This window comes from Canis lupus, chromosome 32, assembly GCF_003254725.2.
Source record: "Canis lupus dingo isolate Sandy chromosome 32, ASM325472v2, whole genome shotgun sequence".
NCBI lineage: Eukaryota > Metazoa > Chordata > Mammalia > Carnivora > Canidae > Canis > Canis lupus.
The window spans coordinates 32,240,015-32,258,918 of NC_064274.1; the positions used below are offsets into that span (position 1 = coordinate 32,240,015).

At 38.9% G+C, this 18,904-nt stretch overlaps 1 protein-coding gene across 20 annotated transcripts in view; it reads left to right on the forward strand.

The window, feature by feature from the left end:
- Window positions 1–18,904, forward strand: part of ALPK1 (alpha kinase 1) — a 136,096-nt gene that overhangs the window by 71,105 nt on the left and 46,087 nt on the right. For 19 of the 20 annotated variants that reach the window (XM_025465929.3, XM_025465938.3, XM_035709798.2 and 16 more), the window contains 2 exons: window positions 2,176–2,407; window positions 6,989–7,143. In XM_025465929.3, coding sequence (XP_025321714.1) covers window positions 2,287–2,407; window positions 6,989–7,143 — 276 coding nt within the window. In that variant the 5' untranslated portion in view covers window positions 2,176–2,286. Of the gene's footprint in view, window positions 1–2,175; window positions 2,408–6,988; window positions 7,144–18,904 lie in introns of those variants that run through there. The other variant, XM_049104852.1, reaches the window with a different exon arrangement.

Genomic DNA, 18,904 nt, shown 5'->3' on the forward strand with positions numbered 1-18,904 from the left:
GCAATTAAGATTTATTTTAATTTTTCAGTATAACAAAAGACAGCTTTCTACCTTAAAAGGATAATATGGCACCAATAAAACATTACTATATGCCTTTTAGACAAAGGGATGATGTAAAAGTATATTACAGTACAGTATTATTTCTTTGTGCATGAACTCTTCATATTTACTTATTATACCCCTCTTTCTACACGAAGTCCTAAAAAGGATCCTAGAAAAAAAAAGAACCTCCTTCTTGGTTTTATTTGAAGAAAAGGGAATGCGTCCTATTCACCCATAGCTAATTGCAAGCAAAGTTTGTTAACTTTCCCAATCACCAACTGCATTTCTCAATCACCATACTAACCTCCCATTCTAGCCACATCTCCCTTTTTCAAGAATGGTGGGAATGGAATGCCATAGCTACATGGCCTCTTACGCACAGTAGTCCACTAATTAGCTCTCTGACCAGCCCTTACTTCTTGATTCCTTTCGTAGAAAGACAAGCTAATGGTCAGCTCTTACTACACAACATTGACTTAAAAACACTTGAGCTAAAAGGGACATTGAAAAACAGTTAGTCCAACAACCCAAACCATACAGGAGTACTTTCTCAAACGTCTTACACAGAAGAGAAATTTAATTTATAGTTATGCTTAAATGTTTCTAGTAACTAATTCCTCACGATCTCAACTTTTTTTGGGGGGGGGTTATGATCTCAACTTTTGTGAATATTCTTTCAAGTCATAAGAATTTTGTATTCAAATACTCTACTTATATTCTTCACCAACAATACACAATTATTTTAATGAAACAAGCCTGTAACATCCTAAAATTTTGTTTTGGCCATTTATCTGTATAAAGAGTGTGTGTGTGTGTGTGTGTGTGTGTGTGTGTTTAAATCCAAAGCATATAGAGTATACCAGTCACGTTAGAATGAAAAATGAAAAGTGTAGATTATACAATTAGCTCATCCTTCATTTTGTGTTCCTGTTAAGTCTTAGAATAAAAATAAAATAGAAAAAATGTTATCTTGCTTTTTGAAATTCAAAACTAGCTTCTTAAAGTGAGGCCTTTTTATCCAACACTTACACAATAATTCACAGCTTTAAGATTTTCAGTGATTACTTCATTGCATGTATTAAGTTAGAAGACAAAGGGACTGGAGCCATCCATTTATCTGTTACTCTCTTCCCTTTCAGACTCTCTTGCTTTGGTAATAAAATTCTATGTGCCCTCTAAGGGTGTCTAAACCAGACAGCAGCTCCACATTCTATTCTGACAAACTCAGAAAGAGTTTCTTTGTTTCATTTGTTCATTATAAACAAAACAAAAGGAAGTTTGTTTTGTTTACAATGTACATTCTTTAATAAAGGGAAGGCAGACAAAAAGATTTGTTAATCTAGTGACTTTCTGGTATTTATTTGCCAGGCATTTTTGTACTGTCAGTAATTTATTTTGTTCTTTAAATTACCTTGACTGCCATAGATTATTACAGCATATTCACATTTACATATGAAATCTCTCAACTGTACATATGTGAAATAGCAATATAAGTAGATTCACCCATCCATATGATAAACTCATCCATATGATAGATCTAGGAAATTGAGTTATCTAAGATACATTTCTCTATTTTATTTGGCAACCTGCCTGGCTGTGAAGAGCTTTAAATTTGGCATCTGTCATTGCCTATCTTGGTCCAAATTATATGATGCTAAGTACCATGAAGAATACTTCACAGGGGAAATCAGTAGTGGGTTATGAGAATGGTAAACTTCGTATCACCATGGGCTTGTATCTGAATATTAGAACTGTTAGCCAGATGCTTCCTGTAGACTTCCAGACAGACAGAAAGTGTGGTGCCACTGGGATCCAGAGACACTGATGTAAAGTATGCAGGAGATACATAAATCATAGGGTATATTCATTTCATTTGGCTTCGTGGGACTCCACTGACATCACTGCGGGTAACCAAGGTCTGCACGAGGAGCCTCTCCCTTTTGCTCTCTGACGCCTTCGAGGTGCTGCCCATCTAGACCAGGCCCTGCAGTAATTTCACACACTCCCCTAATAAAGTCTTCAGGGGCTGTCATGTATTTTCATGTGTTTGCCCTATTATCCCTCCCTGCTTGAGTCTTACAGATAATTGATGATGCTTCAGTTAATCATCTTTCTCCCGCCTTTGTTCACCAGGTACCTCCGCCTTGAAGGGACTCTTTTATTGAGAATCGATGTCTTCTTCTGAGTAATTGATCACCATAGACCCGGGGACACTTGACTCATCATTGAGGAAGAGTAATTATCATGAATAATCAAAAAGCTATAGCTACACTACTGCAAGAGTGCAAGCAAGTGCTGGACCAACTCTTGTTGGAGGCGTCAGATGTGTCGCAGGAGGACAAGGGCGAGGACCAGCAGTACAGAGGTGAGGTCCTGATGGGGGGCACTGGGGGAAGGGGGAAGCCAGCAGGTTTGCTCTCAACTCCCCTGCCTGAACGACATGTTTTCATCTCTGCCCTATTTTTCTTCTCTTGGCAGATGACCACCGAGAGATGAGTGGATTTCTAGGGCATGAATGGGACATGGGCTGCAGGCGGACGGGCAGGGGAGGAAGCCCACTTTGTTGCAGTGAATTGCTGTCAGTTCTAATTTTAGGCTTCAGTAAACATGAGGCTACAAGAAAACAGTTTAGTTCAAGAAGAACAAAGCGTGCAAGTGGGCTGGTGCACGTAAATTTCAATTATTAAAAAATTGAAGCAACTTCTGAATGGTGGCACATACTTTTTTTCAAACTAGGCTTTTGTGCCTCATCAGTTTTCATAGGCTTCTATGGTTTCCATAAATATGTCATCTCATTGGTTCAATTGACACATTTCTCATGATGCATTCACATGCCGTTTGTAAAATAAATCCTCTCCTACTGATAAATACTGATTGCATCATTATTGGGGTATAAGAATTTGGCCTTTTGCTCATTTCATAGTTTATGCCATTCATGGTTTTAGATAGGTCATTGTTTGGGAAGTTTTGATCACAAAGTCTAGAGAGTTAAAGTATTTCTTATTTCTTCCATAGCCAGTTTTGGAGAGAAAATCTTTTTTCCTTAGATTTCTTTTTAGCATTTGAATAAATTTTCCTCTATTTCTACAAGTGTGTCCCTTTTATGGCCTTTTAATATTTTTCTTTGTATTTTTAGTGATTTTCTATTCCTTGCAGAAATAAGATTACTACACAAAATACATACTTCCCATTTCTTTTGTTGTTGAGGATTATGTGATGGGAAAACATTCTGGAGGAGCCTTTGCCCTACATTCTTGTATATAGGCACACACATTTTTTACAGTCACTTTTAGGTACCTATAGATGTCTTAAATTTTTTGTAATCTGTCATTTATGCTTCTTTCAAGATTAAGTGCCCTATGTTCCATTGTTTCTCAATACCTTAGTTTATGCATTTTCCTTATTTACTGGCCAGAAACACAACAGTGTGATTTTGCTTGCTAGTTATTTGTACCCATCAGCCTGAGCACACAGTGGCAGGTGTTAGCCCCTTGTCAGGGAACAGCAGGTACCTCCAGAACATGCTTCACTGCTGCTTGTTCTAGTTCTCCCCAGGGGCAGTATGTTGTGTTCTATCTACTGAAGTTTTTCTCTTGTCCTTTTGTTACATGGCATCCTTTGTCTCTTCAGCCCAAATTCCTTTAAGTTTTGTGTTCTCCCTAGTGAAAATTCAGAGCCCCCAATTGGGTAGCATTTTCTTCTTTTTCTTCCCAAGTGCCACAGAATAGGAGAAATAATCAGTTTAGTTCCAGGTATGGCAAATTAGGGCCACAAAATCACTCAATTAGCAATGGCCCTTCAGGTAAGCTGCTTGGAGTAGAGAAGCAGAAGAGGGTACTGCTCTTTCAGGGGCTGACTGCTGGGCTTGGCTGAATCTGATAAGCCAATGGGAGAGGAAATCTATGCTGAGCCATTGACAATCTATCTCAGCATTAATTGATCCCCATGGGGGCAAGCTGCATGATCCACTCCAAGCACCATCAGTACAACTGAATGTGGTCTGAGCATTCAGTTCTTCCCTTAGTAGGTGGTTTCTGATTAATACAGGTGGGCAGACTGTGGGCAGACTGTGCTGCCACCAAAGTTGTCATTCGCATGTACTCCAAGAGAAAAGCATTATTACAAGGTCACCTATGGTGACAGGACAAGTCAGAGGACTTGAACATGATTTCTGTGATTTTATTTGTTCCCTCTCCTCCTCTCAACCCTATACTCTTCCCTCAGAAATTGTCCCTGTCAACCTGGGAGACTACCCCCAGCAACTTCCTCAAAAATAGAGAAGGAACTAAACTCTAAATGTAGACATATTTTTAAAATGTATTTCAAAGGCACCATTTACTTCAATATGTCACAGTGGACTATCCAGGTTCTGGCATGATCTTCAGGGAAAGGTGTGGTATGAGGAAGGCAAAAATGAGTTGTATGGAATAGATTTTTCTCTGTCATCATGAAAAAAAAAGAAAATATTTATATAGTGCCAGTGTATGGTGAAATTCTTTGAATCCAAAAATCAGATTCCAGTTGTCATTTGACTACCCATTTGACTCTTGAGCTTGATCCTTATGGACAGAATGTCCAAACAATTTATCAGTCAAATGGGACACTTGAGAGTGAGAAGGAGCACTATTAGTAAGTACACTGGGACCCCATTGGAATGACCTAAGTGAATAGGACTAAATAGTGATCCTAATCCTTACTATTTAGAAATATCATTTAAGAAACTTTTTCTAGGGGCACCAAGAGTGGCTCAGTTAGTTAAATGGCCAACTCTTGGGTCATGGGTTCACTGTCGTCGGTTTCAGCCCTGCATTGGCCTCTCTACTCAGTGTGGAATCTTCTTTAGATTCTTTCTCCCTCCCCCTCTGCCCCTCTTCTCCCTCTCTCTCTCTCTCTCTCTCTTCTCTCACTCACAAATAAATAAAATATTTAATTTTTTTCTCTACATATATATTGGAACACTTTTGGCCATCAGAGGGCCAGGCTTTCTAACAGATTATGACCACATAGCCTCCTAATATGGCTCTGCTTTCTTTGGAGGAGTGCTATCACATAGCTGGTGCTCAGTAGTTTTGGATTGCTGAATCAGAGAGCAATGGTTTCAGTGTGATATTTGTAAATCATCCTCAGAAGTCCATACAGATTACTCATTGCTGTGGCCCATTTGATATCTCCTCAATACCAAGCAATGTTTTCCCATCAGCAGTATTCCTTACATTTGCCCAGTTGGTGGCAAGGACACAGATGGGCATCATAGACTAAGGCAGAGTTAGGTTTTCTTCCTTCTCTTCTTTTTGTTTTTCACTCTATCATATCTCTTTTTTCCTATTTAGCATGTCTCATGTAGATATAAGACTAATCCTTCTTTTAACCATCATGGTGTGATTTACAGCAATGATAAGACATGATGCCTGTCTTGAGGGAGCTCAAAGTCCAATGAGAGGACAGTGTGATTACAGAGCAATGGAATGAACACTGAAAAGCCATGCATTTTGGAGTCTGGGAGCACTCAGGAGAGACATTTTAATTCCACAGGGTAATCATGGCAGGCTGATAAGAAGTAGCCATGTTTGCCCTGAAGCCAGTGGGCCTGAGCTTGATCATGATAAAACTGGGAGAGAGCAATGAAAAAATGAAGACAAGATATACAAAACCATTAAAGAATTTTATACAGGGCAATGGCCTGGTCTATCTTGTGTTTTAGCAAAATGAGGACCAACAGTGTGGAAGTTGGAGTGGATGGAGCAAGACAGGAAGTGGTGATTCAGACAAGAGTTACTGATAATGAAAACGAGGAAATGGATTTTTAGGATCTATAGAACCCGATAACCAGTTAGATTGAGGGAGGAAGAAAGCAAAAAGCCTTGACTGACTTCTAGATTTCGGCTTGGGTGACTCAGTGAATGGTGGTAGCATTCATCAAAATAAAGAATAGAGAAACAGATTTAGAAAAAAGATGGTGAGTTCAACTTTGGATACTTTTTAAGTATGAAATGTCTGCAAGACAAGCACCTAAGGATTTATAATTGGCAGTCATATAATCAGGTCCATAACGCCATATCCAAAACACTGGGAGTTCACATGTGCTTGGGAATTCAGAATTCTTTCAAATGTTAGGAAGATAGTCTGGTGCAGGGGCCATCTGTTACATTCACACTCCAGCAGAAGTTGGGGCAGCATCTACAGTCAAACATTAAAATCTTTGCAGCAAAACTTTTGGCTAATCTCACTAAGTAAGATAAACAAGACCATAAAGAGCCTTTAGTCAATTCAAGTCTGGTTTGGATGCTAAACTTAAGAAAAAACATTCTCGTTTCCAGAGCTTTTTGCGTTTTCCAAGTTTGGAAAGGAGATTGTAGACCTCTATAATTAGGTTTGGCACCCAGGAAGAGATCAAATGTATCTACTAATGTAAAACAGGGACATTTCACAATACATTGATACCATTTCAAATTGCATTTGGGTTTTTTGTATTAATTGTCTATATTCAAATGTAGTCCATAGTGAAAGTATGAGATGAAGTGAGGTGAGGTCTTGGAGAAGTAAAAAGAGTTTGTACAAATTGACTCTGCATTACCCAGCTGCCACAAGTCCCAGGTGTCATTCCATCACAGGCCCATTCTCATTTTACAAGGAAAATAATATTTCCTTCATTCCTTTCTCTGATTCTTCATGCAGAGATAGTCACTGAAGTGTTTTACTTCCTGCTAAAAACCTTTCTTAATGCCTGACTACCCCAATTTACCTGAAGGGCAAAGTAGACCAGGGCCACCCCTGACAGATAGCTTTGCGCTATTATTCTTTGAGTCAGAACCACCAGCTTTAGACTAACCAGCAAGAGGTAAGAAATTTTTTTTTTTTTGCCACTGAGGTGCTTCATCATAACATTGGTAACTCAACAGCCTTTTCTTTGACTGCCATTTCCTTACCTGAACTCTGACCTTTTCAGCTTCACTCCCCAGCGAGTTAAGGACCCTGATCCAGGAGGCAAAGGAAATGAAGTGGCCCTTCGTGCCTGAAAAGTGGCAGTACAAACAAGCCGTGGGCCCAGAGGACAAAACAAACCTGCAGGATGTGATTGGCGCCGGGTTGCAGCAGTTACTGGTAGGAAAAGCCACACCACCTGTTCCTCTGACACCCCAAAGTGAGGCATTTAGTCTCTAAGTGGTCTAATAGATTAAATTTCTTTGAAGCATAAGACAGCCCCTACCCTTATGGTCAGCTCTGCCAGATTGACTAATGTGGGGGAAATACCTTTTAGAAACATTGCTTGCCTATAAGGCCTTCTGTTGGAAAGCCAAATCAAGTAAAAGTGAAGAAGGGTGGTCAGTGGGTCTACCAAGAAACCTGTCATCCAGAAATATGTATTATATCCTTGGTAGGCTGGAAGCGGTAGTTTTGATCCTGCCATATGTCATAACATTTTTATTTTGAAATGCTTTTTTTTAAGTTGACTAGCTTAAAAAAATAAATTCACCATTATTTCATCAATATGACTTGCTGTCTGCCGCACACCCACCACCCCCTGCCCAAACCCAGGATCCTCCTCACTCCCTTATCTCCTCACGACACAGGCTATTCAGGAAGCATGGAATCAGAGTCACTGACCTGTTTATTCCTCAGCTCTCTTACTGGAAATTAATCAAACTGATATCTCTACCTTGGATAGAAGAAGGACTCAGGAATAGCACATGAACTCAGACTTGAGCTCAGATTTCAGCCTTAGGTTCTGGGGATGCTACAGGGAGTGCCACTATTCTTTTTGGTAGCATTGTTTGTTACCTACAGTCTCTCTGACAATTGCCAAGGAAGAGAGTCTATTAGCTTTTATATTTTTTTTCTCATATAAAAATATTAATTATCTGGAGATCAGGCATTACAAGCACTGATATCCTAAAATCTTTGTTTCAGTTTATATGGGAATGTGTTTTTGGATCATCTCAAAATGAATGTATAGACTTTGTCTTTGCCTATCAAAACAGAAATCTGAGAAAGATTCCCTGATCTACATACATAAAATGGCATTTTTTGGAGGCTTAATAAAAATAGTAAAGCCCCCACTTTTCCCACACCCCTCCCCCAAAAAATAAACAAATAGACTGGGGCTAAGTAGACTGGGAACTGCAGGCAAAGGAGAATGAATATCTGGAAAGAAGGCAGTGATGAGCCAGGGATTTTAAATTTGCAGTCTTGGTATAGGTGGAAAAGCAGAATGGAATAAAAACTATAATTTGTCTGTCACTGTAGATTTTACAAAGTGCTTGCACATGAATCACCTCATTTAATTCTCAAAACGGCCCTCCGGTGATTATTACCATCATCATCCCCATTTTGCAGATGAGGAAATTAAGGTGCAGGGAAATTAATGTGTCCAGGGGAACAGACCAGTGAGTGGTGGCACTACTCCTTCCTCCATCTCACTGCCAATTCTCTGTCAGGTGGAATCCTTGAGACTTGTTTACTCTAAAGCAAGATGTAAGGCTGTCCAGTAGAATTTGCTGCAATCATGAAAATGTTCCATATCTCTGCTGCCCAATACATTAGACCCTGGCCACCTATGGCTCTCCAGCACTTGAAAAGTGGCAAGTATGACTGAAGAACTGACTTTTTTAAGTATTATTTAACTTTTTAAATCATTTTCTATATAAATAGCCACATGTGACTAGGGCTACTATTTTATTGAACGGGGAGCTCTTCAGCAGTGATGCTTAAAATAAGACCTCACATCAGGAGCACTTGATTACCTGGAAATGTGTGGGATATTCAGATTCTTACCCTCCGCCCCCAGTCTTACCAAATCAAGAACTCTGGGGCTGGGAGTCTAACAATGAGCGTTAGACAAGCTCTCCGGATGATTCTTGTGCATGCCTGAGTTTGAGAACCAGCCTTCTAAATAAAAGAATAGAATGAAGAGCGAAGGGGAAAATTAGAGAGCCTGACCAGGGATATGAGGGGAGAAGGGGCAAGGTAAGGTGTAAAGGAGACTCCAATGTGAAGGTTGCAGGAGACCAACAATAAAAGCAAACTCTCCTTCCCATCAATTCCAGGAACTTGTTTAGACTGAGACCAGCTCCTGAAAAGCCAATGGTTGCTTTACTTGCTTGGAGAGCCTTGGGTGATTTGGCCATTGGTGGCATAGAACTCTCAAGGCTTCCAAAGAAGGTGAGAACAGGATCGCTTCAGAGAAGGAGGGAACCCTGCTTTTGACCTTTGGGGCTTAGAAAGTTCCTCTGAAATTCAAACATAGGCTAAGTGGGGATGACAGAGCACACCACCATAACCAGTCCATCCCACAACCACCAGATCCCCCTCAGTGCATGAAGCTGATAGTGACTTTTGCAGAAAAACTTTTGAAAATTTGGTCTTGGTGCATTTGGGGGTTAATGTGAGTTGGGAGACAAGCTGCTTAGTTAGACCGTTTTAAGGATCCATTTATTATTTCTTCTACCTTCCCTCTGTATACTGCACGGATGTCATGGTTGGGGGAAATGGAGACATAGGGAATTTAAGATGTTTGTGTCCAGCTCACAAGATTACTAGTGGCAGCTCTAAGAATCAGTCCATTAGGCTTCTTTGGCCCCTGATGTATTTAACCTGGGAGCTTTTTGAACTCTCAGCATCATTTTCTTTAGCTTCCCCAGCAAGCTATAAATTAAGTAACCACACCTCCTAAAGACTCTTAGGATGCTTTCCTATTGTGTCAGACCCCAAGTGCACAATTACCAAACCACTCTGTTTTGTAAATAAGAGAACTATAGCACTCTGTGAACTCGTGCGACTTTTGATATCTTAGCTTGTCAAAAGTATCTCAAGTGAATTCCGTGATTTGTTTTTATCCCATTCTCCATTGATTTCAATATTATACTTTACTGAAGCTGGATGGCCCTGATTTAATAATCAATTAATTACGAAACTCTGTTCTGAAATAAAAAATTAGTCAAAGGCTGCTGACCTTGTCTTTTCAGCCAAGTTATCTCTTCTTATGGTTTTTTCACAAATCTAAACTTGCCCTGGTTTTCTTTGCCTTGAAATGAATCCTTCCCATAAAAAGTTTCCCCTCTACTTTTAAAATTCGCATTACACTTAGAGTGTAAACACTGCTAAGTTTAATTTAATTAAACTTAATTCCACGAATAACAGATCAAAGTTAAGCATAGACTTATGCTGAGTGCCTGAGTTTTGGTGAAATTAAGAGTCATTTATAATGTTATTCTCCTTAGACTGAACATAATCAAGAAAATTATATATGTTGTACGCTTCTCTTTCTGTTCTCCACAGCCTCCCTCATTTCCTACCTCCCTATATGCACCCCCCTCCTTTCCTACCCCCAATCTTTTCTCCTTTGGTGTGTGGCCACAGACAGAAATTTATGGCAGGGGCCAACCTCTTTTACATTCCACACAAAGCTTGCTGACTTGAGAGAGTTTGTTCACTCTCTCCCAGAAAAAACACCTGCAGTACGCTCCCCAAGAAACCTGGAGAGATGGGAGATGAATGTGGCTGTAATAGCTGGGCAGTGTTTTTGGTATTATGCCCTCTCCCCAGGTAGATGGGTCTTTTCTGAGATGATACCAATTATTTATTGCTGAAACATCTGTTGATAACTGCAGCTGCCCTGTGAAACAAAGCATATCATGGGGTCACGGGCTATAGGGACCTAAAATCCTACCTCATGCTAGTTTGAGACTATTCAGTAACACTCTCAAGCCCATGGGTTACCATCATCTTTAATGTCTCATCATGCCATAGAAAATACTTTGTAAACACTGCACTGCCCTGCCCTACAGGCTTTGAAGTATTATTTCATCTTCATCGGTAATTTATATTCCAGTGCCATTGTGCTGTGGGAAAAAGAGGGGGAACCTTTTTTGTTTTCCATTTAATTGTATATTGCCTGACACTTTGACCTGTATTATTAGTATTAGTCAGAAAAAGGATTTTCTCCCTCTCTTATTTAAAAATAAAATTTCAAGGGAAAGTAAGCGCTCCTTCAGCTCTTTTCACTCAAAACAATGTTTACACTCTAAGACGGGAAGATGAAAAGCACAAGTGATTTTTTTTGAGTGTCGGAGAAGGGCATTTCAGTTTTTGAAAGAGAACAGTAAGGCCCTTATAAATATCATTCAGCAAAACCTTTGATGGATTTTTTCAAAAAGTATTGAAGGCATTTACCATTAGCTTCTGTTTAGCTTGCTCTTAGGCAGGCACAGTAGAGTTCTTAGTAGTAAAGCTATCCTTGCTTCTGAGATGCCAAGGAATGATGGCACCAGCCTCAGTGTAGATGCCAACTTTTGTAATTTTTCCAGTAATTTTTACACTTCTAAAAAAGATAATTTCTGCACAATTCTTTAATTGAATTGAATATGAAAATAAAACTTCTAAAGAGGAGATAAAGAACATGCTTGGATTTGCATATCTGTGGCAGTTGAGAGCAAGCTGGATTGCCAGGCTAAGAAAAAGTGTTGGGTAGGCCCTGGTTTTGAGCATTCCCTGCAGCTTTGGGGGCCCTGATCTTGGTGAGGAACTGGCCTCTCCTCAGCCCTGTTTCTAAAGGAATGGAATCTAAATTTCGTGTGGTGCCTCTGCAAAGATACACAGTAATTTTTAGAGGTTGACTAAAGTAAGGTCCAAGGAGGTAAGACAGTCTCAGAAAAAAGATATTTTTTCTATTTTCTTTTCAATTGTACAACCATAAAAATAGGTAATCTGATAAACTTTTATTCCACAAGTATTTTTAGAAATATCTGTGCTACCTTGCAGTAATTTGAAGAGCTACCCCCTCCCCGCCAAAATGATTAGTTGTTTTCCTATCCTTTTTTTTTTTTTTTAAGATTTTATTTATTCATGAGAGACACAGAGAAAGGCAGAGACATAGCAGAGGGGGAAGCAGGCTCCATGCAGGGCCCGATGTGAGACTTGATCCTGGGACTCCAGGATCATGCCCTGAACCAAAGGCAGACACTCAACCACTGAGACACCCAGGCGTCCCTTGTTTTCCTATCCTATCTTGGGTAAAAACTTTTGTGGATGAATACAGTTTGATATCTTTATCTTCCAGAATATTTTTCTAATATGTCTCTTCAGTTAATCTTGGTGCCTTTAACTTATTGATATTTTTATTTTTAAACTATTTAAAATACTAAGGAGTCAAAAATTAAAACATAAATAAACATGAGTAAATATAAGAGTTGATCATTACAATATTGCGGGGAACTGGTTCAAAAATGTCTAGTGTAATTAACCTAGGAACAGAGAGGGGCAAGAGTGTTTAGCAAAAATAAGCATAAATTTATTAGATAATGAAAAATCAAGTTGAAGAAAGATACATGGTGTGAGGATTAGGAAAGGCGAGATGCTATCCCTGGGAGCAATAAAATTCCCTTCCACGAATAAACTCTGGGTTAATAAAGTTCTTAAAACTCATTTAAAAAATGTTTTCATGCAATGAAACGCCGGGACACCTGCACCCCGATGTTTCTAGCAGCAATGGCCACGATAGCCAAACTGTGGAAGGAGCCTCGGTGTCCAACGAAAGATGAATGGATAAAGAAGATGTGGTTTATGTATACAATGGAATATTACTCAGCTATTAGAAATGACAAATACCCACCATTTGCTTCAACGTGGATGGAACTGGAGGGTATTATGCTGAGTGAAGTAAGTCAGTCGGAGAAGGACAAACATTATATGTTCTCATTCATTTGGGGAATATAAATAATAGTGAAAGGGAAAACAAGGGAAGGGAGAAGAAGTGTGTGGGAAATATCAGAAAGGGAGACAGAACGTAAAGACTGCTAACTCTGGGAAACGAACTCGGGGTGGTGGAAGGGGAGGAGGGCGGGGGGTGGGAGTGAATGGGTGACGGGCACTGGGTGTTATTCTGTATGTTAGTAAATTGAACACCAATAAAAAAAAAATAAATAAATAAATAAAGATTTATTTATTTATTTATTTATTTATTTATTTATTTATTTATTTGAGAGAGAGAGAGAGAGAGAGAGAGAGGCAGAGACACAGAAGGAGGGAGAAGCAGACTCCATGCCAGGAGCCCAACATGGGACTCGATCCCGGGACTCCAGGATCGCGCCCTGGGCCAAAGGCAGGCGCTAAACCGCCGAGCCACCCAGGGATTCCTGGTACATACCATTTTAGATATATGTCTAAGTAAAATATGGTTTCAACATTCATTTCCATTTTCCCTTTTAAAAATGTGGCCACTAGAGGGGTGCCACGATGGTTCAATGGGTTGAGTGCCTGACTCTTGATTTTGGCTCAGGTCATGATATCAGGGTTGTGAAATGGAGCCCCATGTGGGGCTCTGTGCTCAGCAGGGAGTCAGCAACTCTCCCTTGCCCTTGCTTGTTTGCTCTCTCTCTAAAATAAATGCATCTTTTAAAAAATGTGAAAAAAAAAAAATGTTTTCAGGTAGCAGTTTTCATATTAATAATAGAAGATTCAAAAGAAGTAATAGGTGATTTTTGGATTTTGAGTTTTTACCAAGTGATTTTTTCAAGTGAAATGTTCATCTTTATGTGCTTTGGGGTTTTAGTAGCTGAGATCTTTTTCATCAGGATGTAAAAAGCAAGATGAATGCAAGCTTCATATTCATTCATTTATTCACAGAAACTTTATTGGGTATTAACATGTGCCAGACATTTGATATATAGAACATGGAGAGAAACACAAAAGAAAAAGAAGATGTAGTTCATGTCCTGGAAAAACTACCAGAATGAAAAGATGGGGCAACCAACCTTTTGTCAAAAGACTCGCTGTTGAAATGGTTCCTCCCATTTATTGACCACCTAATATGTGGCAGGTGCTCAATACATATTCTTCTAATTCTTAAAGTCTTGGCAACATGACCTGTCTTAGCCAATGAAGGGTGATTTGAAGTGACATATGCAGAAGCTTTATAAGCCATTGTGTAGTTCAGCCATTGGAAGTTTTCCTTGCCACATGAACAAGATAGTGACTACTCCTTCAGCCTGGATCCTGAAAATGGCAAGATACATGGAGCAGAGTCTCAGAGTTAGAGCCAAACTGCAGCCAATGCCAAATATGAACATCAACCAAAATAACTTTGTTGTTAAAGGCATTGAAATTTTTGGATTATCACAGTCTTACCAAGTGATATAGGTTAATTTATCCCCACCAAAATACATTGAAGTCTTAACCCTTAGTGTCACACTATATGACTTTATTTGAAAATAGGGTAATTGCAGATGTAATTAGTTATGGTAAGCCTTTATTCCAATCTGGCTGGTGTCCTTATAGGAAGATGGCCATGTGAAGAAGACACAGAGATAGAGAAAGAATGCCATGTGATGACAGGAGCAGAGAGTGGGTTGGACAGCTATAGGCCAAGGAATGCCAAGGATTTCTGGCAACACCAGAAGCTGAGGGAAAAGCATGCAACCTTAGAGAGAGGATGGTCCTGCTCCCAACCTGATTTTGGACTTCAAGCCTCCAGAACTTGGAAGTAATACATCTCTATTGCTTTAAGCCACCCAATTGGTGATACTTTGTTATGGCTGTGGCAGGAAACTAATACACTAAGGGAAAGCTGGATGATGTACATGTGGAAGATAATAAGGCAAGAAAGCTGTCAAACAACTTCAAGATTCTTAGTATGTGGCCCTATGCCTCTATAGAGAAGAAGGCAAAATACACCACAGTCCACAATCAAGAACAAAATTTGTTCAAAAGAACATTTCAACAAAAATAGTGTCTAAAGCAAACAAACACAAAAAGGTAGGGTATAGTATTCACTATATTATTTCATACTTAAACATGAGTGAAGAAAATAGATTGGAAAAAACGTACTATTCTTTCTACTTCATTCAGTTTTGGGCTGCAGTACAGTCAACCACCCATTAACCATCTCCATTCAGATGTCCCAGATATCTCAAATCTACTAGGGCCCAAAGTGGCTCATCATCTTCCAACTTTTTTTCATATCCTCAACCACATTTTGTTCTCCTTCAGTGATCACAATATCAATGATACCATGAACCTCCCAGTTACCCAAATCAAGACCTAGGAATCATCTTTAGTTCTATCTTCCCCTTCAATCCTCATATCTTTTTGATTATCAAGCCCCGCTGTTACCTCTTAAATGTCTGTCAAATACATCTTCCCATCTGCAAGCCTACTGCAACTATCACATCTCCTTCCGAGGTTATATCCAACCCCTCTTCCTACCTCTAGTCATGTCCTCTGTATAAATAACCATGGTAAGGTTATGCTGCAGAAAAAACAATGCCAAAGCTGTAAAGACTTAAAGCAATAAAGGTTTGTTTCTTCATCTTTCTGTATGTCTGTCCGAGGGGAGGGGGCAGAGAAGAGACCTCTGCTTCATGTCACTCTCCCTCAGGGACCCAGCTTGATGGAATACCTACCACTTAAAATATTGCTGGTTGCCAGGGCAGGAGGAAGGGTAAATGATGAATTGCACTATGGCTTTTGAATACGTACATACAGAAATGACCATAGGTCACTTTAAGGTGGTTTTGGTGGTGACCATGGGTCAAATTAAGCCATGCAGTCACACCTCACTTCGAGAAGTCAGGGAAACACAATTCTACCAAGTGCTCAGGAGGAGACACAGAAAAAGATTGGCAGATAGCACCCATTATCACCATGGCTTGATAGCTTTACTCCACACTGCAACCAAAATCATCTTTCTAAAATAGCAGTCTGACCCTTTTTCTTGCTTAAATCACTGGGAGGAATTTCAATTAACTTAAAAAAAAAATTTTTAGCATAATCTTACAAAAGTAGTTAATACTAATCCTGAACAACAAAATCTAAATAAATGTGGATGAAACGTTTTCATTAAAGTCATAGGATTACTAGTTACTTTTATTCTTTATATATTTTTCTATTCTTCCCATTAAACATCTCTTACCATTACAAAAAAGGAAGGGGAGAGAGAGAGAGAAGCGTATCTGTATCAGTCACCTTTAAATCTAGATAGGGCCCAATGTTCAGAAAAACCTAAGTAAGGATACTAAGGCTATGCTGCACTACTTCTCTCAGAGCAAAAACAAATACTGAATTGCTTGTATCGTAACAATGAACAAGCTAACGTCATTAATTAGGTGATTCAGACAAGGCATCTTTCATTGATAAAGTAAGGAATATTCTTATTTCTGAATCTTCTATTCCCATTTGATGGCCTGCTGTAAGGTATCATTCTGCTCCTGCTTTGTCTCTGGAGATCATTTTAAATGCACACAGCTGTGTACCCACACATACACATATGGAATATATATGTGTATATATCTATATAATTGGTATTCACCAATACAAGTTATTTCTTTATCAAATGATAGAATATGAAAGCTGGAAGGAAATTTAGAGATCATCTATTTTGAGCCCATTATTTGATAGTAGGGGAACTGAAACCCAGAGAGAAAGAAGCGGCTCACCATAAATCACAGAGCCAGTCTGTAGGAACAACAGGAGCAAAACAGGTTGCCAAAAACATGGCAACCAGGTTTCCTGATCCTGACCCTGACGTTTCCTCTCTGAGTCTGCACAGTCCCATCCTTTGCAGAGGCCAGTTGTAGGACTGGGCCAGCCTTTCCCTGCTACCTTGCTATGCTTCCTGCTTCCCTGTAATCTGCCCTCGGCATTCCCTCTGTTAACATGACTGGACTTTTTTACTCAGAGCAGAATCAGTTAAGACAAATTTTAATTTCCAGTTATCAACATTTAAAACTTTAGTTTCTTCTACTGAAGAAAGAAGAACTTCTAGTTCTTCTCTTGAAAAGCAGCCAGACAAAATGTTCAGGTTCATCAAAAGTTTCATTTAATAAGTGAAAATTAGGTGCCCTTGGAAGACAAATATTAGCCCCAAGGCCTATGAAGTTTCAGACTTTAAGATAGAGTATGATTAAAATCACCAAGGACTTAAGCCCTGCTCTAAAACTGTGCCAAAAACTGCCCCTTTTAATACGGCACTTTCAAGTTTCAATGGAAGATAAATTAAAACGATGACTTGTTTTTAAAATTCTACCAACGAAACTTTGGTTGCCACAGAATCAGGCATGCGAGTTATCCCTTTGATGAGGGCTAACCCTGTGGCATGAGTTTCATGTCTCCCCATAATGAGACCCAAAGGCTGAGCCAAGCCTTGGAGGAGTTGATCCGACTAAGATGAATGGGCAGAGCAGCCCAGTTCAAAATGCAGGAAATGAACAGGTTGCAAAACTGGGCAGACATAAAAAAGCAATGACTCTCAGAAAACGGTAAGTCCTAGGGGTGTGTTTGTTTATTCTTGTCAGAAAGAAAGAATAACATCACCTAAATCTTATATGTGAATTAAATAAGGAGCTTAAACAATAATATTATCTCTGAAAATACATCTCCATATACTGACGCTGTTTGTGTTAAACGATATGAAAATATTGTCTTTGTATGTCAACAAATGTCAAATAGTGGCAATTTAATATGATTCAATCTGATGTGTTTTTCACAACATACACTCTTGAGGAAAACCCTGGAAAGTAAATTTGATTATGCCCATTTTGCAAATGAAATGATTGGCTCAGGGAGCTTGAGAGATTCTCCTAAGCCACACTACAATGTGGCTAGGCTGAGATATAACCCAGACCTCTCCCTTGTGCCACCTCCCTTTGCCTGCCATCATCCTGTTATCATGTGGAATCACCTACCAGGCTTATTAAACCAGCTTGCCTCACTCTCAAGGGCAGACATCCAAAATTTTTAAGCTCAACAAATTTCACAGGTATTTGGAATTAGCCCTTTTTTTTAAGGATGTATTTGTATAGCACAAAAAAAGAGACTTGAATTATCCCACTGATAAATTTATTCTGAATCAGTTGCCTTTAATCTTTTTTTTATTGCTCATCCCATCAGTAAAAACTTATTAGCAGGCACCCTGATATACATTTAATTTTTCATATAACAAACATGTTAAATGCATGTACTATGCATTCTTATGTTATATATTTCTATAGAATGAAAATTTAAAAACAACACAAAGATTAAATGACTATTTTAGAATATTTTTAATTGCATTATTGGGACACCTGGGTGGCTCAGTAGATTAAGGGTCTGCCTTTGGTTCAGGTTATGATCCCAGGTTGGGGATCTCTGCTCACCATGGATCTGCTTTTCCCTCTCCCTGCTTGTGTATGAGCTCTCTATTTGTCTATATGTCTTTCTCTCTCTTTCCTTCTCAAATAAATAAATAAAATCTTTTTAAAAATAAATAAATTGCATTATTGGCATGAGAATCTTTTTGTTCATGTTAAAATTATAATTGAGTATATTTAAGTAGTTTTTGAAATCTTAGCACTGTACTTTGAAGATGTGGCTAGGACAGGTTTTTTTCAATACTAAGTTTTAATGGCAGTCATAGTTGAAAAAAATTATGCTTCCAAGCTTGGTAGATCCAAATAAAAAGAGGTCAGTTAATTTGTGCCACTCATATTTCAATTCATCCACCAATCCTGAAGAATCATTTGTTGAAATTCAGCTACTAAATTTCCACCTTCCTTAGTGTCAGTTGTGTCTTTTTGCAAGTTAATTGGGAGATATCTTTTTTTTTTTTAACAAAGGATGTAAAACTCTTCGTGTGGAAGATTTTTAAACAGGTTAAAAGTTTCCCATTTGTGTGAGTTATTATTATGTGGTACTTTATTTTGGTATGAAGATCACAATGATGAAAAACATTTCCAGCCCTTATTATCTGAAAAATATTTTTTCAAAATACTGCTTGGATAGAACACTATTGTCAGCCACCTATCACAGGAAAAGGGGGAAATTTTGGAGAACATGTCTTTTTATAAAAGAAAATGTCTAAACTCTTCAAATTTGACAATTCTTTAAAGAACTT